This window comes from Orbicella faveolata, unplaced genomic scaffold, assembly GCF_042242905.1.
Source record: "Orbicella faveolata isolate gen_17 unplaced genomic scaffold, um_ofav_v1 contig_47, whole genome shotgun sequence".
Lineage (NCBI taxonomy): Eukaryota > Metazoa > Cnidaria > Anthozoa > Scleractinia > Merulinidae > Orbicella > Orbicella faveolata.
In genome coordinates, this window is record NW_028301577.1 from 26,670,797 (window position 1) to 26,691,799 (window position 21,003).

The following is a 21,003-nucleotide window of genomic DNA, read 5'->3' on the forward strand; positions in this document are numbered from 1 at the left end:
GAACGCTGGCCATCAGTACCGATGGTTCATTTAAGTAATGGCGGCTTCACCTCCACAGATACCAAATAGGTTATTGTATAGTACGATACAACAGAGGAAAAGAAACGGGGAAATACTCTATTACGAAATATTTAAATGGAAAATGAAACATGCTCCAAGTGAAGTTCATCGCTTTTGCGACGTTTCAGAGGACGAGCAAGTGAGGAGAGTTTTAAATTCCTGGATAAGGTATAACGCTCGAACCCTTTGCTGTATGACCGTCACCAGCCCTGTGGAAAGAACCAATAGGAATCTGTTTTCAAAGAATTCAATGGGAATCATGGTGGGAGAGAATGGGATCTAGGGAAGTATTTTGAATTCAAAGGGTTCCAACGATAAAGGGGATTCTGATGGTAAGGGGTACAGGGCAGGGTTCATAAAATTTATGAACCCCTTCTCCTGCAAAATGCCCCATGCTCTGATGAAGGGATCATAAATTTACCACGGTGAAAAAAATGAGCCAGCAATTTTGTTCCTGTGAAAGAGCAAGGTAAAACTTTACTCCCTTTACGACTCGGCAGCCACAACCTTGGGAGGTTTCTTGTGGTGTCCAATCTTTTCTCTTTTCTTGCTTGCAGCAGAAAGATGAGTCAATTTTATTATGCTTGCTTTATTACTTTAGAGATGTGGATGACAGGAGTTCATGCCAGGCACTGCAGATCCTGTTTTCTTTTTCTGTTCCTTACCAGCAAGCACTTGACCATATCTTGAGCTTAAAAGTTCCCATTATCTCTGCAGGTGCAGTGAGTATTACTGTTCAATGGGTAACACGACTTCAACATTTACTAATATTTTTATCATATAAGATACCTAACCTTCCTCTATTTTGCAAGTTAGTGTATGCATTGCCAAGTTCTGGTGACTTGTCGCAACTGTGAGTTGGGTTAGTCATTTCAGGAAGCCACCAAAAAATTCTGGAAATTGTAAGGTGTTTCTAGAAAAGGCCATTTATTTCCACTTTCAATGTCACAGGTTCCCAGAGGAAGGGGGTCAAATGAGGCTAAATCATCAGATCCAAAATGGTCCTCACAGGTTAAAAAAAACGTTCCTTTTTTTCTCTGTAATGCTACCCAGAACATGACTCCTTATGAATAAGCCATTGTCATCTGCGTGTACAGTAGTTTATGTCTTACCAGGAAATCTGTAAATAAAACTGCTACAATATGAGAGAACCCTCAAGAAAGTCCTTACCAATATCATTCACCCCTAAAATGTCACCACTGGCTCAAATTTGCGTCCCAAGAAAACTCCTCAGATCCCAAATTTCAAACCCAAAGTTTTGGAAAGTCTTTGCACCTCCTTGTCACTATGATACCTGAGTACCCCCTCCCCCTTCCCTTTCCCCCCCTTGAGCCGACAGGCCTGCCAAATTTTCAGAATAATCATACACTGTAGCTGGCCCTTTCTGTGTAGACAACCATTTATGAAAATACTTGTGGCAGGCCATTTTAAGACATAAATTAAATTTACACAAAATGAATGAAGTGGCTGGCCAGTTTTTTAAAAACCATTAAAGGAGGGAGGACAAATTTGCAGGCTACAATTTTCTCATCTTAGTTGCTTCTCGGGTTTTGTAGGGAAATGGATACTGGGAGTTTCTTCTCAGGGAGCGAGGTGCAGACATCATAGCATTTGATCAGAACACAGTGTATCCAAAAGCCATGAGATACATAGACATAACGGTAACTTTTAATTGAGTTTATCATTGTTTACACTTATTTGATAATGAATTATGAAAGTTGCCTTACATTCATGTATGTGCAATTGTATCCTTATTTTTTGTTTAGCTTGTGTTGATCTTCATGTTGTTTTCGTTTTTGTAATCAGGAAGGTAGCCCAAGCATTTTACATGATCATGAAGACAGGGCTTTATTACTTAGCTGGCCCGATCATGAAGGTAATACGTCCTTTAATTATATTACAGTTTCACACTGATCAAAGTCCAACCTGAAAACAGTAGACTAGCCCTTAAATACATTTCTTTAAGATGGTAGATAATCTTTTCACAGCAATCTGCTCTTTATCTTCGCTCTCATATACTAGTAATGCTATACGTAATCAACCTAACAATACACTTGAAACACTTGTTTCGTTTTCTTCCCTTTTGTACCATCTTCATTGTTTTTTTTTTTCTTTTTATTGTAATGTGTTAGATTTATTTTTGTGGATTAAAAGGTGCTGTAAACACTATTAGTGTGAACATTGTAAGTATAGTATTGTAAGAATAATAAGTTTCGTCTAGTACAATAGTTAATGTCAGCTCTGTAAGTAGTTATTCCCAAGTAGTATCTAGTACTGTAATCATTTATTCTGTGTTCTGTAAGGCAATAACATTAAATAAAATAAAATAAACAAAACAAAACAAAAAAGACGGTAGATAATCGTGGTGGTCTGGAGTCTTGGTATATTTAGCTGTTTGCAAGCGTTCAGTTAGCTGGGGCGCAGCGCGAAGAACATTGCACTCTTTTCTCTGGAAATGTGGTAAAAAGTGACTGTACTCGCAAGCTAACATTCCATATTCAGCCTGCAAAACTGGCGGTTGCTAGGGCGGCAGAACGCGTAACGAGTCGGAAACTTTCTTTCTCGCAACATTCCGTGACCTCCGTGCTTGTGTATAGCCAGCCTCTTCCTGAGGCGTGACGCAGCGCCAAAAAACGGGGCAGCGAGAAAAACGAGAGGCTTGGCGTGAAGAGCGAACGTTTGCTCATCGCTTCTGTTCTATTTTTTCGCGCTATGCCCAACTAAATAAACGCCTGAAAGAGCGAGTTCTGCCTCGCCAAACCACCTGTTCTGTAGGCTATCGTAATTTTACCAATTGAGCTGTTTATGGATACCATTGGTTACCACACAAAAATTTCGCGGCAACTACGAGCCACAATGTGGACACAATTTTTGTAAAATTTGATGCCGCAAAAATATCAAGTGAAAAGAAAATTGTTTTTCTCCTTTTTGGTTGTCAGAGGACTGTTCTTTTTCTCTGGATTGCCTGAAGAATTATAAAGGAGGTACTATCATTCACATCGGTGAACTGTTCGGCAAGACTCTCTCGGCCAATCCCTGGGGACAAACTACATCGCGTGCCTTTCAGCTAGAACTTGGAGAACATTTCCGCTGCGTGTCACGTGTCCAGCTACCAAACTGGCCTGGTCATATGGACTCACTGACCGTTTGGTCACGTGCTTCACAGCCCGTAGAGTGCAATGGGGCTGAAATGGTGTTTGTCCGTTTGGAGAACCCAAGATATCTTGGATGGAATGTCACGTAATTCAATAGGACTGCGTACGCTTAGAATATTGTGCTTTACCTCTCTTAATTTATTATCTGAGAAAGACATTCCAATGGGCAAAACCTTCCGGCTCGAAATGGGGAAGATTTTATGCCTACAGTATTTCACAAATCGATCGCGTGGTATAAAATTCACAAGAATGAGGACATGTAAGAAAGAAAAGTCAACTTCACTGATTGAAGTAACTTTGCTTTGAATCTTTGGAGGCTGAACACTCTTTGGGCAGTACTAAATCTTTCATGATAGTAATCAAGATACAATCATAGAAACATCACAAAGCAAAACTCCTACATGATCTGTTATTTTATTTTCTGTATTAAAGACTACGGAATAAACCATCATACTACAGGTGAAAGTCTCTGGCTTGTCCTTAGGTAAATAGCATAGGAATTCTTAGCGCTGAACCATCCAAAACGCAAGCACAACGACTTGCTTTGCAGCGCGCGTTCGATTGTAAATTTACCCTCGATTCTCGACCTTTCTCTGCCTCTCTCCTCCTCCCTTAGGAAGCCCCTCAGGCTAAATGGAAAAGAAAGCACCGTTCCGACACTGGTAGGCTATACAAAAACTACACTAAATAAAATTAAGTCTAAAATCACTGGCTCTATTTCAGCGACCGCCGCGGAAACGAAATTACTATGTCTAACGTTACGTCTATGTTACTCACTCGAGTGGTATCTTTCCCATATAACGTGTTTTATTCCATACTTCGAAAGTTTACGGATAACTTTCCTGTTAACGGTGATTTGCTATATACATTTCATGGTAAGTTACACCGAGACTAATATTTTTGGTTCGAAAATACGTTATTTTAGTCACTGATCTGGGGGCCATTTCTGGAAAGCCCCGGAAACTTTTCGGGCCCGCAAAGCCAGTTTTAATTAATCTGCACCTAGAAACCGAGAGGTGAACGCCTGAAACTCCTTGTCCTGAAAACCTCTGTTCATATTAAGAATATGTGAATGAAACAGCTCTGTAATCATAAGGTTTGAGATTTTGCTCTGGCTTTCCGAGTGCGAAAACTTTTCGGGACCTTCGAGAAACGGGCCCCTGGTCACTAAAACTTTCTTCTTCTTCCTAGGCAAATACCATATATAAACGTGGGTTTCAAACGGAGCCAATTTCAGCGATTTTATTTTCTCCGCTGCACAAAATGGAACAAATCAGAATTTCAAATCTATCGAGATTAGAAACCTTAACTCGGAACGACCGACTGAGGAGTAATCACAAAATCAAAATTTGAAACCCTTACATGTATGTTGAAGTTAAAGAAACTTCTTCAATTGATTTAACATTATTGCAGTTGTTACTAACTAATAATCTCCAACTAATAGCTTTTTCCGGACCCGGTTAACCTCTTAGCGGCTCCATGCCCGATTTCAGTACCCTGGCGGTTTGACTACTAATATTGAAAGATCAGTTGTTGGTTAAGGTTGGTTTTCCACTGCTATTAGCAGACTGATTTGAAACTTCTTCAAAAGATGAATCTGTGCAGTTACACGTTTTCTTCTGTCAGCGGTTTCACCACACGAAATGAGCTGCTCTTTTTAGGGATAACGCCTTTCAGCGACTTCACTCGGGCAGAACCGGGACTCCACGAAGGTGAACGAGCCAACATCGATGATCGACGGCTCGGGCTCGACAGTCGTGACAGCTCGGAAATGATCGACATACTGTCGTCGTCGTCCTCGGGTTGAAAAACACTGGCGGGAGCTGCGTTGCCTTGGAAACACAGCATCTCGACCTTCTCGTGTAACGTGGAAGCGAGGTACACTGCACCGGGAGACACCGCTGGACCAAGGACGCGCGGATTTTGAATTTCCAAAAACTTGTGCACGTAACGACTGGAAGGAAAAGATCAAAGAAGGGGTAAAGACTCAACAAAATGAAGAGGGAGAAAAAAAACAGAAGCAAAAATGACGGTTGCAAAATAATTAAATGACTGCTTTTACCTTGGATTTTCAGCAGTGCTTGGTGGGATTTCACAGACGTCAATGGAATTAAAATGAGTGACAAACAGGAATGGCTCACTGTAAGCTGTTAGAACGAAAAAAACATAGTCGAGTATCAGTATTGCATTTAATTACGTAACAGCTATGTCAGGATGTATGAAGTCATTGTTATGAGGTACGAAATGGCCTTCAAATCACGGGAGACCGCAGGCTAACATTTTATAAAGGTAGAAGAACATCGATGTCGGAAGGGACAAGGATCACGGGCAAAGAAAAATGAAGTTTTAAGACGGATTACAGTGGTTAAGCTGAGAAACTTGACGTGACGCTGGTCTGCGAGCAGGCTCCCGTTTGGCGCTTTCGCACCAGACCCCTTGACTCAAAGGTGAGCATCCTAGCAGACTGACGTGACGCAGACCCATGAAAGTAAGCAAACTAATGACATGTATAAAACTGTTCCCAGAACTAACATAAACAGGAGTGTATAGCATTGAGAGGAAGTCCTATTTCAAGAAGAGACTGATAGTCGGTACTCACCAAAGGCAAGTGGCAGTCTGCTCCACATCAAAGGCTTTTTTCTGCTGTGACAACCAGAGCTGTTTACAAACACGCCAAACTCTAAAATTGAAAGAGCGAATTCTTCAGCATAGTGTCGTGTCTTGAGGGAGCTTCCAGAAATAAATGGCAGTTACGAGGTCCATTTTGAGGGAACTAAAATCAGTATGATAGGGAGCAATGCACAAATAAGGCGTGGAAGACGATGCCGTCGCCGCTTTCGTTGTTGTTGTTGTTGTTGTTGTTTTTTTCATTTGTGGCCACGTAAAATTTCTAAATATGAAAACTCGCATTCACCGTTAACGTTGCGCGAAGCGGTATCGAGGCTTTTAGTGTAGAATCAGACAGCTTACCGTTAAAACATAGTAACAGTTCTTCCTTGTTAGAGTCAGCAGTAGTTACATCCAGCACTGCGATAGGAAAGATGTTGAGCTGCGAGGCTCCATAAACTGCAAACGCTAAGGACGGGTCCTTAGAATCTAGAAATTCTGAAAAAATAAGAGATAATGGTAGACCTAGTGAAGTCACGTCTCGTTTTGACGAAAAATAATCATTCCTTGTTATATTATTATGTCCGAACCTTTAACAATGTGTTGCCTGATGTCCAGGATGTAGAACTTGCCAGTGCCATAGATCACGTGATTCTTGCTGAAATGGATGCAGTTACATGGGTCGCTTGTCTCGATCTCCTGCAAGTAAAACAGGCACGCATTGCGTACAAAAAAGCTAATCGTTAAAAACTACTGGTAGCTAACAATACTCTTAACTAAGAGATGGCGAAACGTCAAGTATCTTCTCCTGTCTGTTTGAAAACACGATAAATTAACGCATCTTACAAGGTATTAAGGTGCTGTTACTGTACTGCTGTTGGAGGCGCACCCAGGTGTATAAATGAGTACCGGCGACCTTAATGTTGGGGGTAACCTCTCGATGATATTTCCTCTCCCATCTAGAGGGAGAGGAAATATTCCTAGTCGCTTCCTAGTCGCTTCATGCTTCATACAGACTTAAAGTTTCGTGTAACTTGTCTCGCAAATTTCTTTGGCACACAATTTGCTCGAAAAACCGTCTGAAATGAACAAAAATATACATGTCTCGCAACGTTTTTGTTGTAGCAAACTAAGAAACGTTTGTGCAACTTGCCGCAAAGGCGCAAAAAAATGAAAAGGAAAAAAAAAAGAAAAAGAAAAGAGAACAACTGCAATACGAGCTGTTCTAGTTTGCAAAGTTGTTCTTGTTTACCAAACGGAAAAATGTGCTTTCTTACCTTACGCGTGCAAAATGTTCCAATACTAGCGTTATATCGTAACAACAGGATGCTGTTAGGGGTCGCTGCACAAATGTAGAAATTAGAGTCGCACTGAAACAACAGCAAAACCAAAAGCCATGAGCTAGATGCTGATATACCGTATTTACAACACTAAAACATGGGAACCCGGCATTTATGAAATAACGTGGTTGCCACAGACATCACTTTTCAAAATTCCCCGCCTTTTCCCTGATAAAAATAGCATTTCCCTGACCAAGGAAAAAAAAAGTAAAATGTCAGATCTAGTAAGGGCTTCTAGCGTGAACTTGAAGCCATCCGTTTTACTCGTTCATTAAGACGGATAAGTTTACAAAAAATTTTCTTTCTTCTTTAAGGAAAAATATCGTTGAGATCACAGTGACCCCAAATGTTTCTTCCAACCTTCAATGGTATTAAATCAGCCGCGTTAAATTACTTCAATTTTCCCTGAATTTTTTTCCCCTGCCCATTTCCTGGCCTGCGGCAACCATGCTTAACTTTCGTTAATAAACTATAAAACAAGTCACAGAGAATTTGGTGCTCAAATTAACGTCCCTGACCATCACAAGAAATAATGTCTTTATCATGGCTATGCCCTCATAAATGTAATCATTTACACACCTGTCCGATAGCGAACAAATGACAGTTGGTGATCTTCTCGATTGCCTGTGAAGTCAGCTCTGTGAGAGGTGAAGAGGAGTTTGATTGTCGCGCTCGACTCGTGACTTGTTTTAGATCCACGCTACACAGCTGACGATCTTTGCCTGCAAAGAAACAAACAATATTGATTAAAGGACGCTTTTTATATATCCACAATGAGCGACAAAAGTAGCTGAGACACTTTTCGATATTTAATCTCTTAAGTCTTAATTTCCTCTAGTCTCAATTCTCTGATACCCCCGGCCCCCCAATTCAATGTTGTGTTGGTGCTGTGCTCTGTGCAGTCTTAGAAATAGAAATATCAACACTGTTGAGAGGGAAAGAGGGAGAAATATTCCTCAGACGTGTCTTCTTTGGCTTTTTCTTTCACTGCCATTGAAATAAATGATAAGAGATCTTTATCTTTTCTAGAACGCTGAAAGCCTGCAAAAATCTGAAGGAGAAAGACATATTAGCTAAAAATAATATGTGTAAGTTCTATGAGCTTATCCAGCAGTAGAAAAAGGGCACGTGACAACATTATCGTGCGACTTTTAATGTCGTACCTGCAATCATGATGACCTGGTTGAGATCATTGAAGATATCGATTTGGAAGGCTCTCTCTACTCCAGGAATGGCGCGAGGCGAGTGTTTTCCTGGGTTCTCGAGAGACAACGAAAAGAGACCCTCTTCGGCACCCAGAAGAACCAACTACAAATAAGAGCAAATAACGCTGTCAAATCTCATAAAAAATTCATAGGAGTGTCAAGGAATTCCAAGAAATGACCGTGCCTGGCGTATTTTAGAAAAGAAGTTCGGCGAGCAACATGGTGTGTCAAAATGACGTCAGGCCTCGTTAAAACTTAATGTCTTCTTCGAGATCTCCTCTGATTGGACAATTACAATCGGAACCGTGCCGGATACTTTTCGAGAACTTGCCGAAAGCAGCGCAGTACACGCATCCCCAATCTAATATACTATAATAAAGTACTGGCCAAACCGACTCGCAAGTAGAGACTTGCATTGGCTTGACTTGTGTCGACTTGCGTGCAAATGTGATCTCGACCAAAGCGCAAGTCATCTCAAGTCAATGCAAGTGCACTCAAGGCCTGGCCAAGCGAAGTCGCAAGTAGACCCGAGGTTTCAACGTTTGGCCAGGGCTTTACAGCTGTGACGTTCAGTTCTCTTGACTGTTGGGGGATTCTAGAGTATCTTACCTCGTCATTTAACAGCTTTGTGCAATTGATGTCAAGCCGTTCACCTTCTTCTAAATGCAGCAACACGTTGCCCATAAGTTTCTACAAAGCAACAATAATAAAAAATAATATCGTGGAAAGGTCAACATAAGCCCGCGTACACGAAGGCTTCACATTCCAGGGCAGGTGGAACAAGGAATCTAGTTAATGCCAGTACTCATATTGTTACTGACTGGAGTAGTCTGTATCAGTGACTGATTAGAATCTTTCTATTACTTAACGGAAATTTTATTCCATTTGAACGGACGTGCAGTTATATTACCTAGTTACCATATGGCGAGTCTCCTCTAGTTCAGTGGTAGGTTCAAATTCTGTTGCAAGAACTCCTAGTACATGTATCTTATTATTTTCTCATCAAGCACACGTTTGTACCATCACACTCCAAAATACTTGCACAGAGTACCTGATCCTCGTCATTGTTATTTTTCTTCTTAATCTCATCCAATACGAACTCCAAAGAGGTCACCCACTTCTGTTTAACAGGGAATGAAGGCGCTAGTAGGTAGAGATTTTGAACAGGCCAGCATCTCTGTCGTGACTCCACCCTCAGTATGTAGGGCAGGTCTGTGGGGGCGGTGCCCATCAGTTCTGATGACATGACAGCAGAGTGGACAGTCACGTGACCGTCTTTACCGCACAGGTGTAGCATCTCAGATGGAGACGAGTTTTCTGAAAAAGAGAAAAATATCGTCTCGTTGTTAATAAAAGTAACGAAATTAAACCGCGATGGCAAATTAAATGTACTTCGTTACCTCCCATATTTTCCTTGTCGAAGAGTTGTAATTTTTGATCGTCAAGGACAATCCACTTCTTTTCCCATCCATGCTTTACCGAACCACAACTGAAAAGAAGCAATTAGTTAAACGAGACCAGGCGTTTGTTTGCGAAATATTTCAATCAGTCTTGGGCGACCGTTTGAGTGGCCTGTTAGAGCGTACCTCGGACTTGCGTTACGAAAAAAATCTGTGTCACAACAGTTTGGTTTTTTTTTTTCCGAAGATACAAGAATAAAAATTTCTTTCACCTCAAAAAAAAAAAAGAAAAAAAGAAAAAAAAAAAAAACCTTTCGCAAGGGTTTCACAAAGAGATGAAATGATGCATTTATTATTATCAATTTAAATCAATTTCAAAGAGAAAGGATGGGCATTGGTTAAAACTGGGGATGATTGAGACAAATTATATGTCATACCGTGGAACTCGTAGCCATCCTTCTCTCCTGCCCCCCAGCCTGGTGGAGCTCTGTACCTTTGTTTTGTCATTTTCATCATTCTTCTGTTCCTGAAGGGTCTCGCTGAAGTGTTTTACGAATTGGCTTGGTAGGCCACAGGTGCGGGGGAGATTTGGTGCACATTTAACATGACATACCAGGCCACACTCTGTAGTGGAAAAGTTTAGAAGACTATAAGTACAAACAACGACAAAGCAACTTCATAATAGCTTTAAGAGAGAGTGGCTGCATTTTTCGCCTGTCCTACACCTTCCACGTTTACGCCTACTACACAGGCTAGCTAACTGTGTCTCAAAGTGTTTTTCAGCAGGCAGAATAAAAAAGATCAAGCTTACCAGCACAACGAGATGAGGGTCGCACAAAGTGCAGCGTGTCTAGGCACGTGGCACACTTGGTGGCACGCATGTTCAGAGCATTCACAAACCTGAAGAAGTAAAAACAAACATGCTATTTTTAATGGTCCATCTCGCGCTATCTGTCGCATCTGTAATGTAATAAACTAAGAGGGACAAAAAGACCATGATATGATGAAGATAGGGACGAATTACTAAAAAAAAGCGGAGTACAATATTTTTAGATATTTTGTTGGAAAACCTATGCGTTTATGATATCAAAAGGAAAAACTCGAAAGTCCAGACAAAAACCTCGACCCCACGATATGCGTTTATAACAACTTTGTTCAATTTTACGCAGCAAGATCTGTTCATGACCGCATCAACCACACTTTTGCTGGTGCCATACCTGTGTGGTATGTTATGGTGCATTCTTTCTTTAGGCCTGTGTGATGTGCCGCGACTGGCCGGAGTAGCAGTTGCATTCTTCGACTGGTTCAGAGCGCTCAACGGACTCGGTTGGTTGCTAGGTGACTGTTGGATGGCTGACAGGACCGCGTAGGTCTGGGAAGGTTTGGGTGTGGCATTTCCGGTGTTTTGATACTGTGACTTCCAGTGCGCAGCTAAAAATGAAAATACCAGAGTAAGGGACTATAAATAAACGATCTGCGAGCAGGAACGATGAATCAAATCCTGTGTCGTGACTGGCTACCCAGCCGGGGAGGTTTGTTCTATCTTGACCACTCGGGATTACCCGCTGTTTCCCGCAAGAAAAATGACGATTCATATCATATCGAAATCCTTTACGGATCAGACCTAATAGGTCAAGATGGCTGGATATTGGCTTCGTTTTAGATGAATTATTGTGGAACTTGGCTGCGACTTGACGTAAAAGAGGGCTTGGCCAATAACCAGACATCTTGCATCTTAACCTCGTGTTTCTTTTGCTCCATAACCCGTATATCATGACTTACGATAAACGTGTCTGCGATTTTACACTGTCCAACAGAAACCAATAATGTAACAGTCCCGTCAGTTATCTTAGCTCTTTGTGAAACTTAAAAGTATGGGCGATACCTTCCAGTTTAGCAGTCTGCATTTCTTGACGAATCCTGTTGACTTCAGTTTGTAGCTTAAGGCTAGATGCTCTTTCTTTCTCTAACGCCTGTTGCAAGTCTCTCCACTGCTGTGGCACCACATTGATGCTGTTTTCAGGTTTCTTACGCCATGACTTGCTTCCACCGCCAATGAGCTACAAAGCGAAATCGAATTTTAAAATAACTGTGGTAACATGCGGCAAACTCTAAAACAGCGTCCACACTACGCCGGAGGAATTTGAAAACGCAGCTTTATTTCTACGGTTAGACCTACCGTCCACACTAATCCGTCACGAATTCAAAACGGAGCTTTTCAAAAACGATTTTCAAACTGGAGGAATTTGAAAACGCCGGCTTTTCGTTTTCGGGTAAACTGAAAACTTTTTGAAAATTGAGCTTTTCGAAAACGATGACGTCACGATAATCATGTGATTTTTCCGACCGTGTTTTTCCTCAAACACAGACCCAAAATGACCAATGATTGTTGCGTTTTTAAATTCCTCCAGCGTAGTGTGAGCGAAAAACGTTTGATGCGTGATGAGGCCTAATTTGTTATTTCTGTTAATGAACTCAAGTATAAATTAAAGCAGTAAAATACACAAAATGTTTGAATACAGCCACTGTTGGCGACATGATAATAACGACGTTTTCATAATTTAGTCTTGAGTAAAACTCTGTTTACTTTTTAAAAGCAGTTTTTACAAAAATCTTTTAGACCTAATTTCTGAACCAAGATCTAAAATTGTAAAGTACCTCCAGTAAGCTAAGTCAAAGCAATACTTATTAAATTTGTTTCAAAGTATTTCATTTATCATCAGTTAGAATTTGAAATTCATTTAATCATTCTTATTATTCTTATTATCATCTCACCTTTTTCTTCTTAGGTGCCTGGCCTTCAGCCTTACATTGCAGAAAGTCTATAAGCTTGGTCTGCTGCGAATTAGTCGCTTCCAGTTTCAGGCGTTCCTCTGCATGCGAGGCCTCCATTAGATCCAGCTGCTCGGCTAGCGCGGCGCGTTCACACGTGAGTTCGTCGCACTTCTCCATGGCTGCTTCGATGTTCTGGTTTAACTCGAAGTTACTGGCCTTCAGTTTGGACGTGTGACTGGTCAGTCGCTCAACCTCGATCTGGAGTTTGTTGTTGTCCTCGATTTGAAGTTGAAGTTTGCGTTCCAAGGATTTGATGTCGAGCTGTGCCATGCCAGATTTGGTCTCTGCTTCGCTGAGCTGTTAAGAAAATTTCTTATATGAACACTAGTTTCAGAGTTTGAGAATATATACACCAAAAAGAAGTCAGCAGAAAACGCTTCATATGATATGCCGATTACATTTGGAGCTTTCCAGGGCCGGGTTGTTCAAAGCCCGATTAAGCTAACCCAGGATAAGTGAGTATATTGATTTGAGTTTTCTATCTTTGCGGTAAGCTTCTCTGTTTATATTGTTTGTCCCTCTGTTGCGAGTTTGAATAATCTCAAACTACACAAAACATAAGCAGTGAAAACATTTTTATACAAGAAAAAATATACTTCAGTTAACTCTTTATTTTGGGTTAGAACAACCTGGCCCTGGAGATTAAAAGTTCTTTGACTAAAATGGGTTTTCTTTTTGCTTTTTTGCGCAGAAGAGATAGAATGTGTTCATCTTGACGGTTTTCATTGTTTCAATACCAAACTGCACGCGATACCAAGCTGCCGGTACAGAGCCTGCGCAAATGTTGACTTACTGCCTCTGTGAGCTCCTCAGTTCGTTGACGTTGTCTCTCCAGTTGTGTGTTCATCTCGTCCACTTCCTTGATATGTGTATTCTGTACTTCTTTCAACGCCTCTTGTAACTTGGTCACTTTCTCTTCAGCGCCAGAGCTACGATGAAATTCAGCAAACGTATTATCAGAAACGTTTTGCGTCCACACACAAACTCTACCTACACTTAGTGAATGCGCGAGCAACATCTAACAAATCTTCCTCATTAAAAGTCTCCCCTTGCAAGGCGTAGAAACGACTGAGTCCTTACTCAAGTCAAGCACCGATGTAAAGTAAAACGATCTTATTTTTTATATATTTTTTCTCTGCCCTACCGCGCCACTTTCTCTTGTTCCAAGGACCGTTGAGCTTCCAAAAGGTCACAATCACTCTTCTCTCTTTTCTGTTCCAACTCTTTCCTGGAAAACGAAACATAATAATATATTCACCAAAATTAGACATTCCACACCAAGAATTTCGCCACGATATCTAGCGCTCTGTCGTCCGCTAATTCGGGATCGTAATTTTGCTAAGTGAGCAAGCACGGAGATTTGAATAATGGCATGCTCATGAAAAACTGCGAGAAGTCTTTTTTTACGTATCCACTGGGTCACGCAAATCAACCGACACAAATGATCTACATCCCGATCCCTTGATCAAAGACTTTTATCGACTTCGTCCTTAATTAGGGATCGCTTTCTTCGGAGTCTGCCGTCATATGACGAGTCTAACGCGACAACTTTCGGTGTGCTCGTAGGCGATTCTGTTTGGCTAACACCAATCGGAAATACTTCGGGTTTCACGAAGATCTCCTAAACGGATGACATTTGGTCGCCCTATTCAGTGTAAATGCACGTCTGATAAACTTAAGAGATGGCGAATTAATCCTGAAAAGAAATTGCAAGAATACCTTGCTATATTCCACTGTAACTGCTTCTCCTCGTAATCTTCGTTAATAATTTCCAGCTCTTCGACTTGACTCTCCAGCATGGAACACGTAGATTTCAACATCGAGTTAGTCTGTGAACAGAAGTCATAGCGATTCAAATACGGGTGAGTTGCATAACAGCAGCTAGGCCTAAGTTAAGGTTAAATTAGAGAAAACAAAAGATCGCTTAAAGAAGAGCTGGGAATGGCAAAATCTGAACAATAGAAAACGGAGTGTATTTGTTCACAACCTCTCAATTTTCCACCATCGCTGAATAAGCCAAAAAAAAACTAAACAAAACAAAAGATAAAACACAACAAAAACACCATCTAGGAGAGAACTGGAATTGAGCTCTTTTGGATAAATGGACATTTCTATTGTCAACTCTACTCGTCATTGCAACGTTTCTTAAAATAACACAATTTTTGACGCTGGCTCTAAGTTTAAAGAGTTGATATCACTCACGAATTCAATGCCTTCCGCTGCTCTCTTCTTCTCGTTGAGTTCATCTTCAAGTTTCTCTTTCGCCATCTTAAGATCGCAATTTTCGTCTGTAAGTTCTTCCACCCTCTTTTCCAGTTCCTACATTTTCAGAGAACATGATTACATGAAGTTTAAAACGGGCGAAGTAACGCAATTCCAGGACAGAACTCGGAACAAAAAGATGTAGCCGTAGCCAATCAAGGAAAACATAAAAGCGGTAACCGCAAAAGCGGGAAATTGAAAACATATTTCATGTTAACGTTTCGAGAGCCAGAAAATATGCAAGCGGCCGGTACCAAGCGCGGAGAAGGCACTTACTATTTGCATCAAGATAAGTTTTGATTGGTCAAAAAAGGTCTCTGTTCTGACTGACCGACGAGATAGTACTCAGGCCACCAGCGAGTGGTTGCATATATGACAATAATACACGGCGTCCTTAGAGATCAAGGGCGAATGCGAAATACCTGATTTTGCGAGACTACTTCCTTGCAACGATCTGACATTTCACTGAGTTGCACGTGAATTTCTTGGGCGACCTGTCCAAGAAAAAGAAATAAATGCACATTCTCTCCTCGACGCCATTTGAAAACACTCTGTATGGCAAATGTGATTCTCTGGCGATAATATGCCACTAGTTATCTGATTTAGATGGCCCTAGAATAATGTCAAATCAGGAAAAACACAAAATAAAAAATGAGACTCACTTCTGAGCGATTCTCCTGCATTGTCCTGGTTATCTTATCTTGCCTAGCAGCGGCCTAAAACCATAGTACATTGGGTTAAATCCAGTGTTATACGAGGGACACACTCCCGATACACGCACAGGGGAATGAAAGCTTGGTAAAACTACAATGGGCGACAAAAGTTTTGAGACACTTCGTAGTAAAATTCGATTTCCGAGCGTCTTGGAAACATTGCCTCCCCTTCCCCCCGCCCCCCAAACAATGTTGACTTTTCTATTTCTAAGACTACACACCACAGCGCCTACAGACGTTCTTGAGCCACGGACGTCAACCGGAAGTTTATGTTCTTGCTTTTAGCTCGTTTTCATGCCTGACCACTGAATTACAAAGCTCTCATTTTAGCATTTACAACCTGACATTTTCAACGAAAAGGGAGTAACATCCGTCGAAGAGGAGAAGTTTCGACTTCCGGTTGACGTCCGTGGCTCAAAACCGCGTCATTTTGTTAAAGTGTCTCAACTACTTTTGCCGCTCAATGTAGTTTGGAAGTGCAGGTCTCGAAGCAAGTAAAATGTGTCGGAATGCGTGTTCAATATAAATCTACTTGCCGGTTTGTAAAATATGTCTCGTCAAAACTGGAAGGATTTATAGTGCGTGTAATGCAAACGTTTTTGGCCCTATACCCACATAGGGGTATGGTCGAAGAAGAAGAATGCAAATGTTCACACATCATAGCATGGGCTAATGAAAACGAGCATTACAGTACGTTACTACGAGCTAGGAGTGAAAAAACTACCTTGTTAGCTTGGTTGGACTTACCTTTAGTTCTAGCTCAAACTCTCTCGTGTCAATCTCATTCTACAAATGAATACAGAACGCAAGTATTACTATTAATAAGTTACTATGAATAACAGACTAAAGGTGGAAGGGCCAACAAAAAGTGATCGACTTAGCGAGATGTTCGTCAAGAGCAGCTGACTGCATTACCTCAAGTTTAAGGATAGTCTCTTCCAGTGCCTTCTTACTGCTCTTTAGTGTAGAACACTCCGTAGAAACCTGTAAAGAGAAATTAAAAGTGAACTACTTACTCGCGTTTTTCCGAGGTAGAACCCGAGAAAAATGCAGTTGCGCAATGGTCTCCCTTTAGTTTTGTTTTTTCCCTATTTTCTGAGAAGCATGCCTTTGCTAGTTGAGGTACTTTAGTTTTTGCACGACGCACTTTAACTTTTAACATTCAGGCCACACTTCCTAACTGACCGCCTATTTCCCATCATGACAGTCGGATCCATTAACACGACCAAGAAAGGGCTGAATAATGATGAAAAACCGGTCAGAATACGTAGTGTAGGTCAAGGCCGTATTCATATTTTAGAAGTTTAAAGGCCCTTCAATTTTAACCAAAAAAGCGAGGGCATTTATTTGGGATAGGTTGCCTATGAATCAGAATAAAAGGTTAGTTTATTAAGCAATTACTGCACTTTCGTTATCAGTCGTAGCGTAAGAAAACCTTAAAACTTCGCTTAGAAGCTGGAATGCCAAAAGCCTAAGAAGAACCTTGATCAGTCACCGATCACTCACCTCGTTTAGTTGTGTCTCGAGGTCTTTTACCTTTCGCTCCATATCCTTCGAAAGCTGCAAATTCAAATCACACGAAATATTAGTTACTCGAAAAAAGTGTCGATAGTCAATTGTCGTCCTTATTTTATGTGGTACCTGTTTCACTTTACTTTCCGCATCTTCAAGTTGTTTCTCCACAGACGAGTTTTTCTGAAAACGTCAGAAATGCAACAATAATAATTTATTGCGACTTGTTTGTATCGTCCTGGAGTGTTATCAATTTCTGGTCCCATAAAAGAAGGAGCGAGGCTTTGAGAATGGGAAACCGGTGCCTGTTACTCATAACAATTGCTGCGGCCATTGCAGTAAAACAGCGATGCAAAAAGCTAGCAATTTACACTGGAACCAAGATGCCATTGGATGGCAGAATGACAACATATTTCTTAACCCTTCAAAAGGAGGAGATAATTGACAGGAAGACGTAAACCTTAGTAATTTTTTTTTAATCACTCTCGCAAATGGAAGGGTTACGGTGCATTTCTTTTTAGAAGGTGTTTCAATCGCAGGTTAGTGGTTTACGAAAGCAAACTTTCCATAGAAAAAAATCAAAATACAAAGACATTGTTTGGCACCTGTTGCTGTGTCTTTAAATCACTTTCCAGCCCTGCCACCTTCCTCGACATTACTTCTCTCTCCTCGCCTAACCTCTCCAATTCTGCTTCATTGATGGCTCTGAAACAAACAAATCGTTTTCTATTTTCCTTATTCGCGTAATGTTAAACGTCCACAAATTTCTTTCCAAACATTTTCATTTTTTATTTGTTGTTGTTCGATGCACATGCACAAACAAAAAAGTATTTCAGAAAGCTTCTGTTGTTGTAGGGCAGGACGTTGGCTGACTAGTCACCAGTCAGTCCCGGAAAATGCAAGACGTCCGCGTCTCACTGTCTCATTTGAGAAGAATGGAAACGGGACCTTACGATTTCTTTGAGATTAGCCACACGACTTACGAAATTCCACTACTGTCTTTATCTGCTTCAGAGCTTGTTCTGCTGAGGTCAACACTCTCCTTAAGCATTTCTTCTAACGTCCGGCACCTTCCAGTCAAGGCATCGATTTTCTGAATAGAAAAGAAACTTTGTTACGAGGAAGTCTGGGGGAGGGGGGTTAGGGCGTAGTTGAGGCAAGGCAGGAGAATAAGGTGAAGTAGAGGCAGTGTCTATTTGTTTTTGCAAAAAACGTGACAGAAAACGAAAGTGTGAGTACATAAGGGAAAATTTTTTCATGCTTGATATGCTTTGCGCAAATACTTCTAACAGATAATGCTTTATTTTTTGCGGAAAAATCATGTGTACGCGTATTAATAATGCAGATACATCCATCTGGACTAACCTGATCTCTTGAGGCCATGAGTTTCTTTGTTTCCTCTAACTCGCTCTCCAGTCTGCTGTTTGTATTTTCCAGCTGTCTCTTGTAGCGCGATAATGTGTCTACCTCCTTCTCTGTTTCCTGATAACATTGAAGACATAAATGATGAGATCGAAACAAATTAAAAGCCGACTTTTTGACCTGGAAAATGGAGTGAAAATCGATAACAGTCGCACAGATGGACTGTTACCTGTAGTTTCTCTGCCTGGGCCTGTCTGTTTGTGGCTTCCTTTTCCAGCTTTTTTTGTGTTCTCTGGTTTTGGAATAACTGATCCTCCAGATCCTAAACAAAAAATAAAAATCAATTATCGTCCTTTAAAAGCACCAGACGTGCTGTAACGTGTTCATCCGTCAATCTGTGCATAATCATTGAATTTCAAGATGACAGTGCACCGTTGACAAGGTTCTCTATAACTGGCCAAACGAAATAACAGGTAAACAACACAAACAAAGCCCTTGGCTCTAAGAACAAGAGGTGCAGATTAACAAGAACGAAGGTCAACTGAGATGATGGAAATTCAATTCTGAACTCTGGAAACGTCCAAAATGTCTTGAAGGAGTTTTGAGATAACGTTTTCCTTTTCTGCAAATTTAGGGCAAATGTCTGGGCAAAAATAAGAAGTACACTGACTTACAATGCGCCATAAATGTACTAAACTTTATCCAGCTTACCATGATTTTACTTTGCAGTTTCCTTACTTCTGCTGACTTTTCTCTGTAGCGCTCTCTCAGACTGTTATCGCTTTCCTCTGCGCGCCTTTGTAGAGCATTGTTATACGACTGAGATGAGCAAAAACATTGTTTTTGTTAATTATAAGAATGCTCTTTTTCAAACGTCTCCACAGAAATTGTTTGGTTCCAATATCTTGTTACTAGGCATATCTTACTGGTGTGTGATGAAATTAACTCTCAAATGTAACAGAAATTGTATCTTTTTTGCTTCTTTTCGCTTTACAGAAAGTAAACAAACCATGTGGTTTCAGTTCATCCAAATACAAGCGAAATACCCCTCTTCATTAGCCAATAAAACGAATAAATCTATTCAGCTATATCAAATTATAATCTATTATCTAACTCTACTTTACCCCGAGCTAACTAACACCATCTTAAGCTAAATATAGCTTCTCTCAGTTCTATCTCCTATCTTTACCATTATGCGATTGAATATATCCTGTGCTAAATCTTCCTTGTTCTTTCGTCCTATCACTGCGCTATCTGATCTCCTCGTTGGTGTAAACGGCTAAAGGCGAAGAAAAAAAAAAAACTAAATGAAAGCAAACAAAAAACGATGGCAAGGTAGACTTGAGGTAAATCCGAGCGTTCTGATTGGTTCTTTCAAGGTTAGGATTTTGCCATACGGACCGTTTCCATGGTACTGCGAGCATCTCGGGCCAATATTTCCCAGGACGGCCCTCGCGCTCGGTTAGTAAGAGGTTGCTACTACAGAGATACATATCTAATAAATCTGCGAGTACAATTTCAAGATGCTCTCTGTTAGAGAGAGTTTTCACCCAGTACGATCTGTTTTTCTCAGAACAGTTTGCTTTCGGTAAACAAATGAAATGCTCCGAATAAACAAAGCTTACCTTTCCATCCACTTCCATTGAAGCTGGTACCTTGCTTGACTTCTACAAACATTGAACGAAATCTTTTGTTCATAATCAATGTGGGACTACAACACTCTGAACGACAAGCTGATGGAAAAATAGGGAGTAGGCTACCTCGGCCCATTCCTTTTCGCGTCATCGCTGATCAGTATTTTGATATCGCTCGCCAACAAAACCGCGGCAAAACAACGGGATATAGTGACGCGTAGAAAAGTCGCCTTCGCCTGTTCACTAGGGCCAATGGCAATGATTTCTACCACACTAAACCATCCACTTAGACGTTGCAAAATGACTTAAGCGTCAACGTGCTATCAGTTTTTTTTCTTTTACTAGGCAGATAAATACAGACCTGTAGCTTTTCTAGTTCTGTTTGCAGTTCCTCTTTGCTCTTCCGCGCATTTTCCAGCAATTCTGTCGCTTCTTGGTTGGACTGTAAGGACTGAACAAGAATATGTTCGCCATGAGACCATTATTCAACCGCGTAAACCTGGATCGGAGATCCGGCGTTGAAATATCCCGGATCGGCGGAAAACTCCGTTTAGAGGTTTATAGCATGGACAGTAGAGAGACGAGTCAAGTAAATTTAATGACATTTTCGAAAGAATCTGCTTTCCCCCAGCGTTCAAAAGCTGTAGCCTCGGTGGTTTTAAGGGTAGCGGACAAATGTCTATTCAGTGAGAAAGAGTTCACAAAACCAACTTCACGTTTCACTGGATAATGATTTATCTCATGGCTGGCGTCATCCACACTTTGAAAAATCGGGCCCTGCTTGAGTTTTCATGATACGATTGACAGTCTTAACAGCGAGCAAGCATTTTTCTATTCATCTTAACTTTATATTATATTGAATCGGGTATATACACAGGTTGTAGGTTCATAGTGTACCGCAAAGAGACGCTGTAAATT

At 40.9% G+C, this 21,003-nt stretch overlaps 2 protein-coding genes across 3 annotated transcripts in view; one reads left to right on the plus strand and one right to left on the minus strand.

Moving 5' to 3' along the window:
• Positions 1 to 3,680, plus strand: LOC110068726 (uncharacterized). Of its 2 annotated transcripts, XM_089280309.1 has the most exons (6): positions 1 to 228; positions 662 to 782; positions 1,012 to 1,071; positions 1,617 to 1,721; positions 1,867 to 1,936; positions 3,000 to 3,680. In XM_089280309.1, exons 1-6 carry the CDS (start codon positions 38 to 40, stop codon positions 3,302 to 3,304), a joined length of 852 nt encoding a protein of 283 aa, XP_089136435.1. In that variant the 5' UTR covers positions 1 to 37; the 3' UTR covers positions 3,305 to 3,680. The 2 variants fall into 2 exon arrangements, with proteins under 2 accessions (XP_089136435.1, XP_020631780.2); XM_020776121.2 differs by lacking the exon at positions 1,012 to 1,071.
• Positions 3,611 to 21,003, minus strand: part of LOC110068719 (citron rho-interacting kinase-like) — a 26,677-nt gene continuing 9,284 nt past the window's right edge. The window contains exons 14-46 of the mRNA XM_089280303.1: positions 20,447 to 20,536; positions 20,077 to 20,118; positions 19,163 to 19,270; positions 18,681 to 18,773; positions 18,455 to 18,571; positions 18,073 to 18,182; positions 17,695 to 17,794; positions 17,219 to 17,272; positions 17,084 to 17,137; positions 16,493 to 16,561; positions 16,325 to 16,363; positions 15,527 to 15,580; positions 15,287 to 15,358; positions 14,805 to 14,921; positions 14,322 to 14,431; positions 13,747 to 13,830; positions 13,396 to 13,531; positions 12,543 to 12,899; positions 11,653 to 11,827; positions 10,985 to 11,198; positions 10,579 to 10,667; positions 10,205 to 10,391; positions 9,768 to 9,856; positions 9,419 to 9,684; positions 8,977 to 9,057; positions 8,326 to 8,470; positions 7,742 to 7,884; positions 7,100 to 7,192; positions 6,413 to 6,521; positions 6,186 to 6,320; positions 5,815 to 5,895; positions 5,278 to 5,362; positions 3,611 to 5,169 (exon numbers count right to left, since the gene is read on the minus strand). Coding sequence (XP_089136429.1) covers positions 4,821 to 5,169; positions 5,278 to 5,362; positions 5,815 to 5,895; positions 6,186 to 6,320; positions 6,413 to 6,521; positions 7,100 to 7,192; positions 7,742 to 7,884; positions 8,326 to 8,470; positions 8,977 to 9,057; positions 9,419 to 9,684; positions 9,768 to 9,856; positions 10,205 to 10,391; positions 10,579 to 10,667; positions 10,985 to 11,198; positions 11,653 to 11,827; positions 12,543 to 12,899; positions 13,396 to 13,531; positions 13,747 to 13,830; positions 14,322 to 14,431; positions 14,805 to 14,921; positions 15,287 to 15,358; positions 15,527 to 15,580; positions 16,325 to 16,363; positions 16,493 to 16,561; positions 17,084 to 17,137; positions 17,219 to 17,272; positions 17,695 to 17,794; positions 18,073 to 18,182; positions 18,455 to 18,571; positions 18,681 to 18,773; positions 19,163 to 19,270; positions 20,077 to 20,118; positions 20,447 to 20,536 — 4,047 coding nt within the window. The 3' untranslated portion in view covers positions 3,611 to 4,820. The remainder of the gene's footprint in view (positions 5,170 to 5,277; positions 5,363 to 5,814; positions 5,896 to 6,185; positions 6,321 to 6,412; positions 6,522 to 7,099; positions 7,193 to 7,741; positions 7,885 to 8,325; positions 8,471 to 8,976; positions 9,058 to 9,418; positions 9,685 to 9,767; positions 9,857 to 10,204; positions 10,392 to 10,578; positions 10,668 to 10,984; positions 11,199 to 11,652; positions 11,828 to 12,542; positions 12,900 to 13,395; positions 13,532 to 13,746; positions 13,831 to 14,321; positions 14,432 to 14,804; positions 14,922 to 15,286; positions 15,359 to 15,526; positions 15,581 to 16,324; positions 16,364 to 16,492; positions 16,562 to 17,083; positions 17,138 to 17,218; positions 17,273 to 17,694; positions 17,795 to 18,072; positions 18,183 to 18,454; positions 18,572 to 18,680; positions 18,774 to 19,162; positions 19,271 to 20,076; positions 20,119 to 20,446; positions 20,537 to 21,003) is intronic.

Coding starts and splice junctions, on each gene's coding strand:
- LOC110068726 (XM_089280309.1), top strand. CDS start 38: ATGGCGGCTTCACCTCCACAGATACCAAATAGGTTATTGTATAGTACG. Junction 1,722..1,866: donor TGAGATACATAGACATAACG/GTAACTTTTAAT, acceptor TTTTGTAATCAG/GAAGGTAGCCCAAGCATTTT. Junction 1,937..2,999: donor TAGCTGGCCCGATCATGAAG/GTAATACGTCCT, acceptor TTTGGTTGTCAG/AGGACTGTTCTTTTTCTCTG.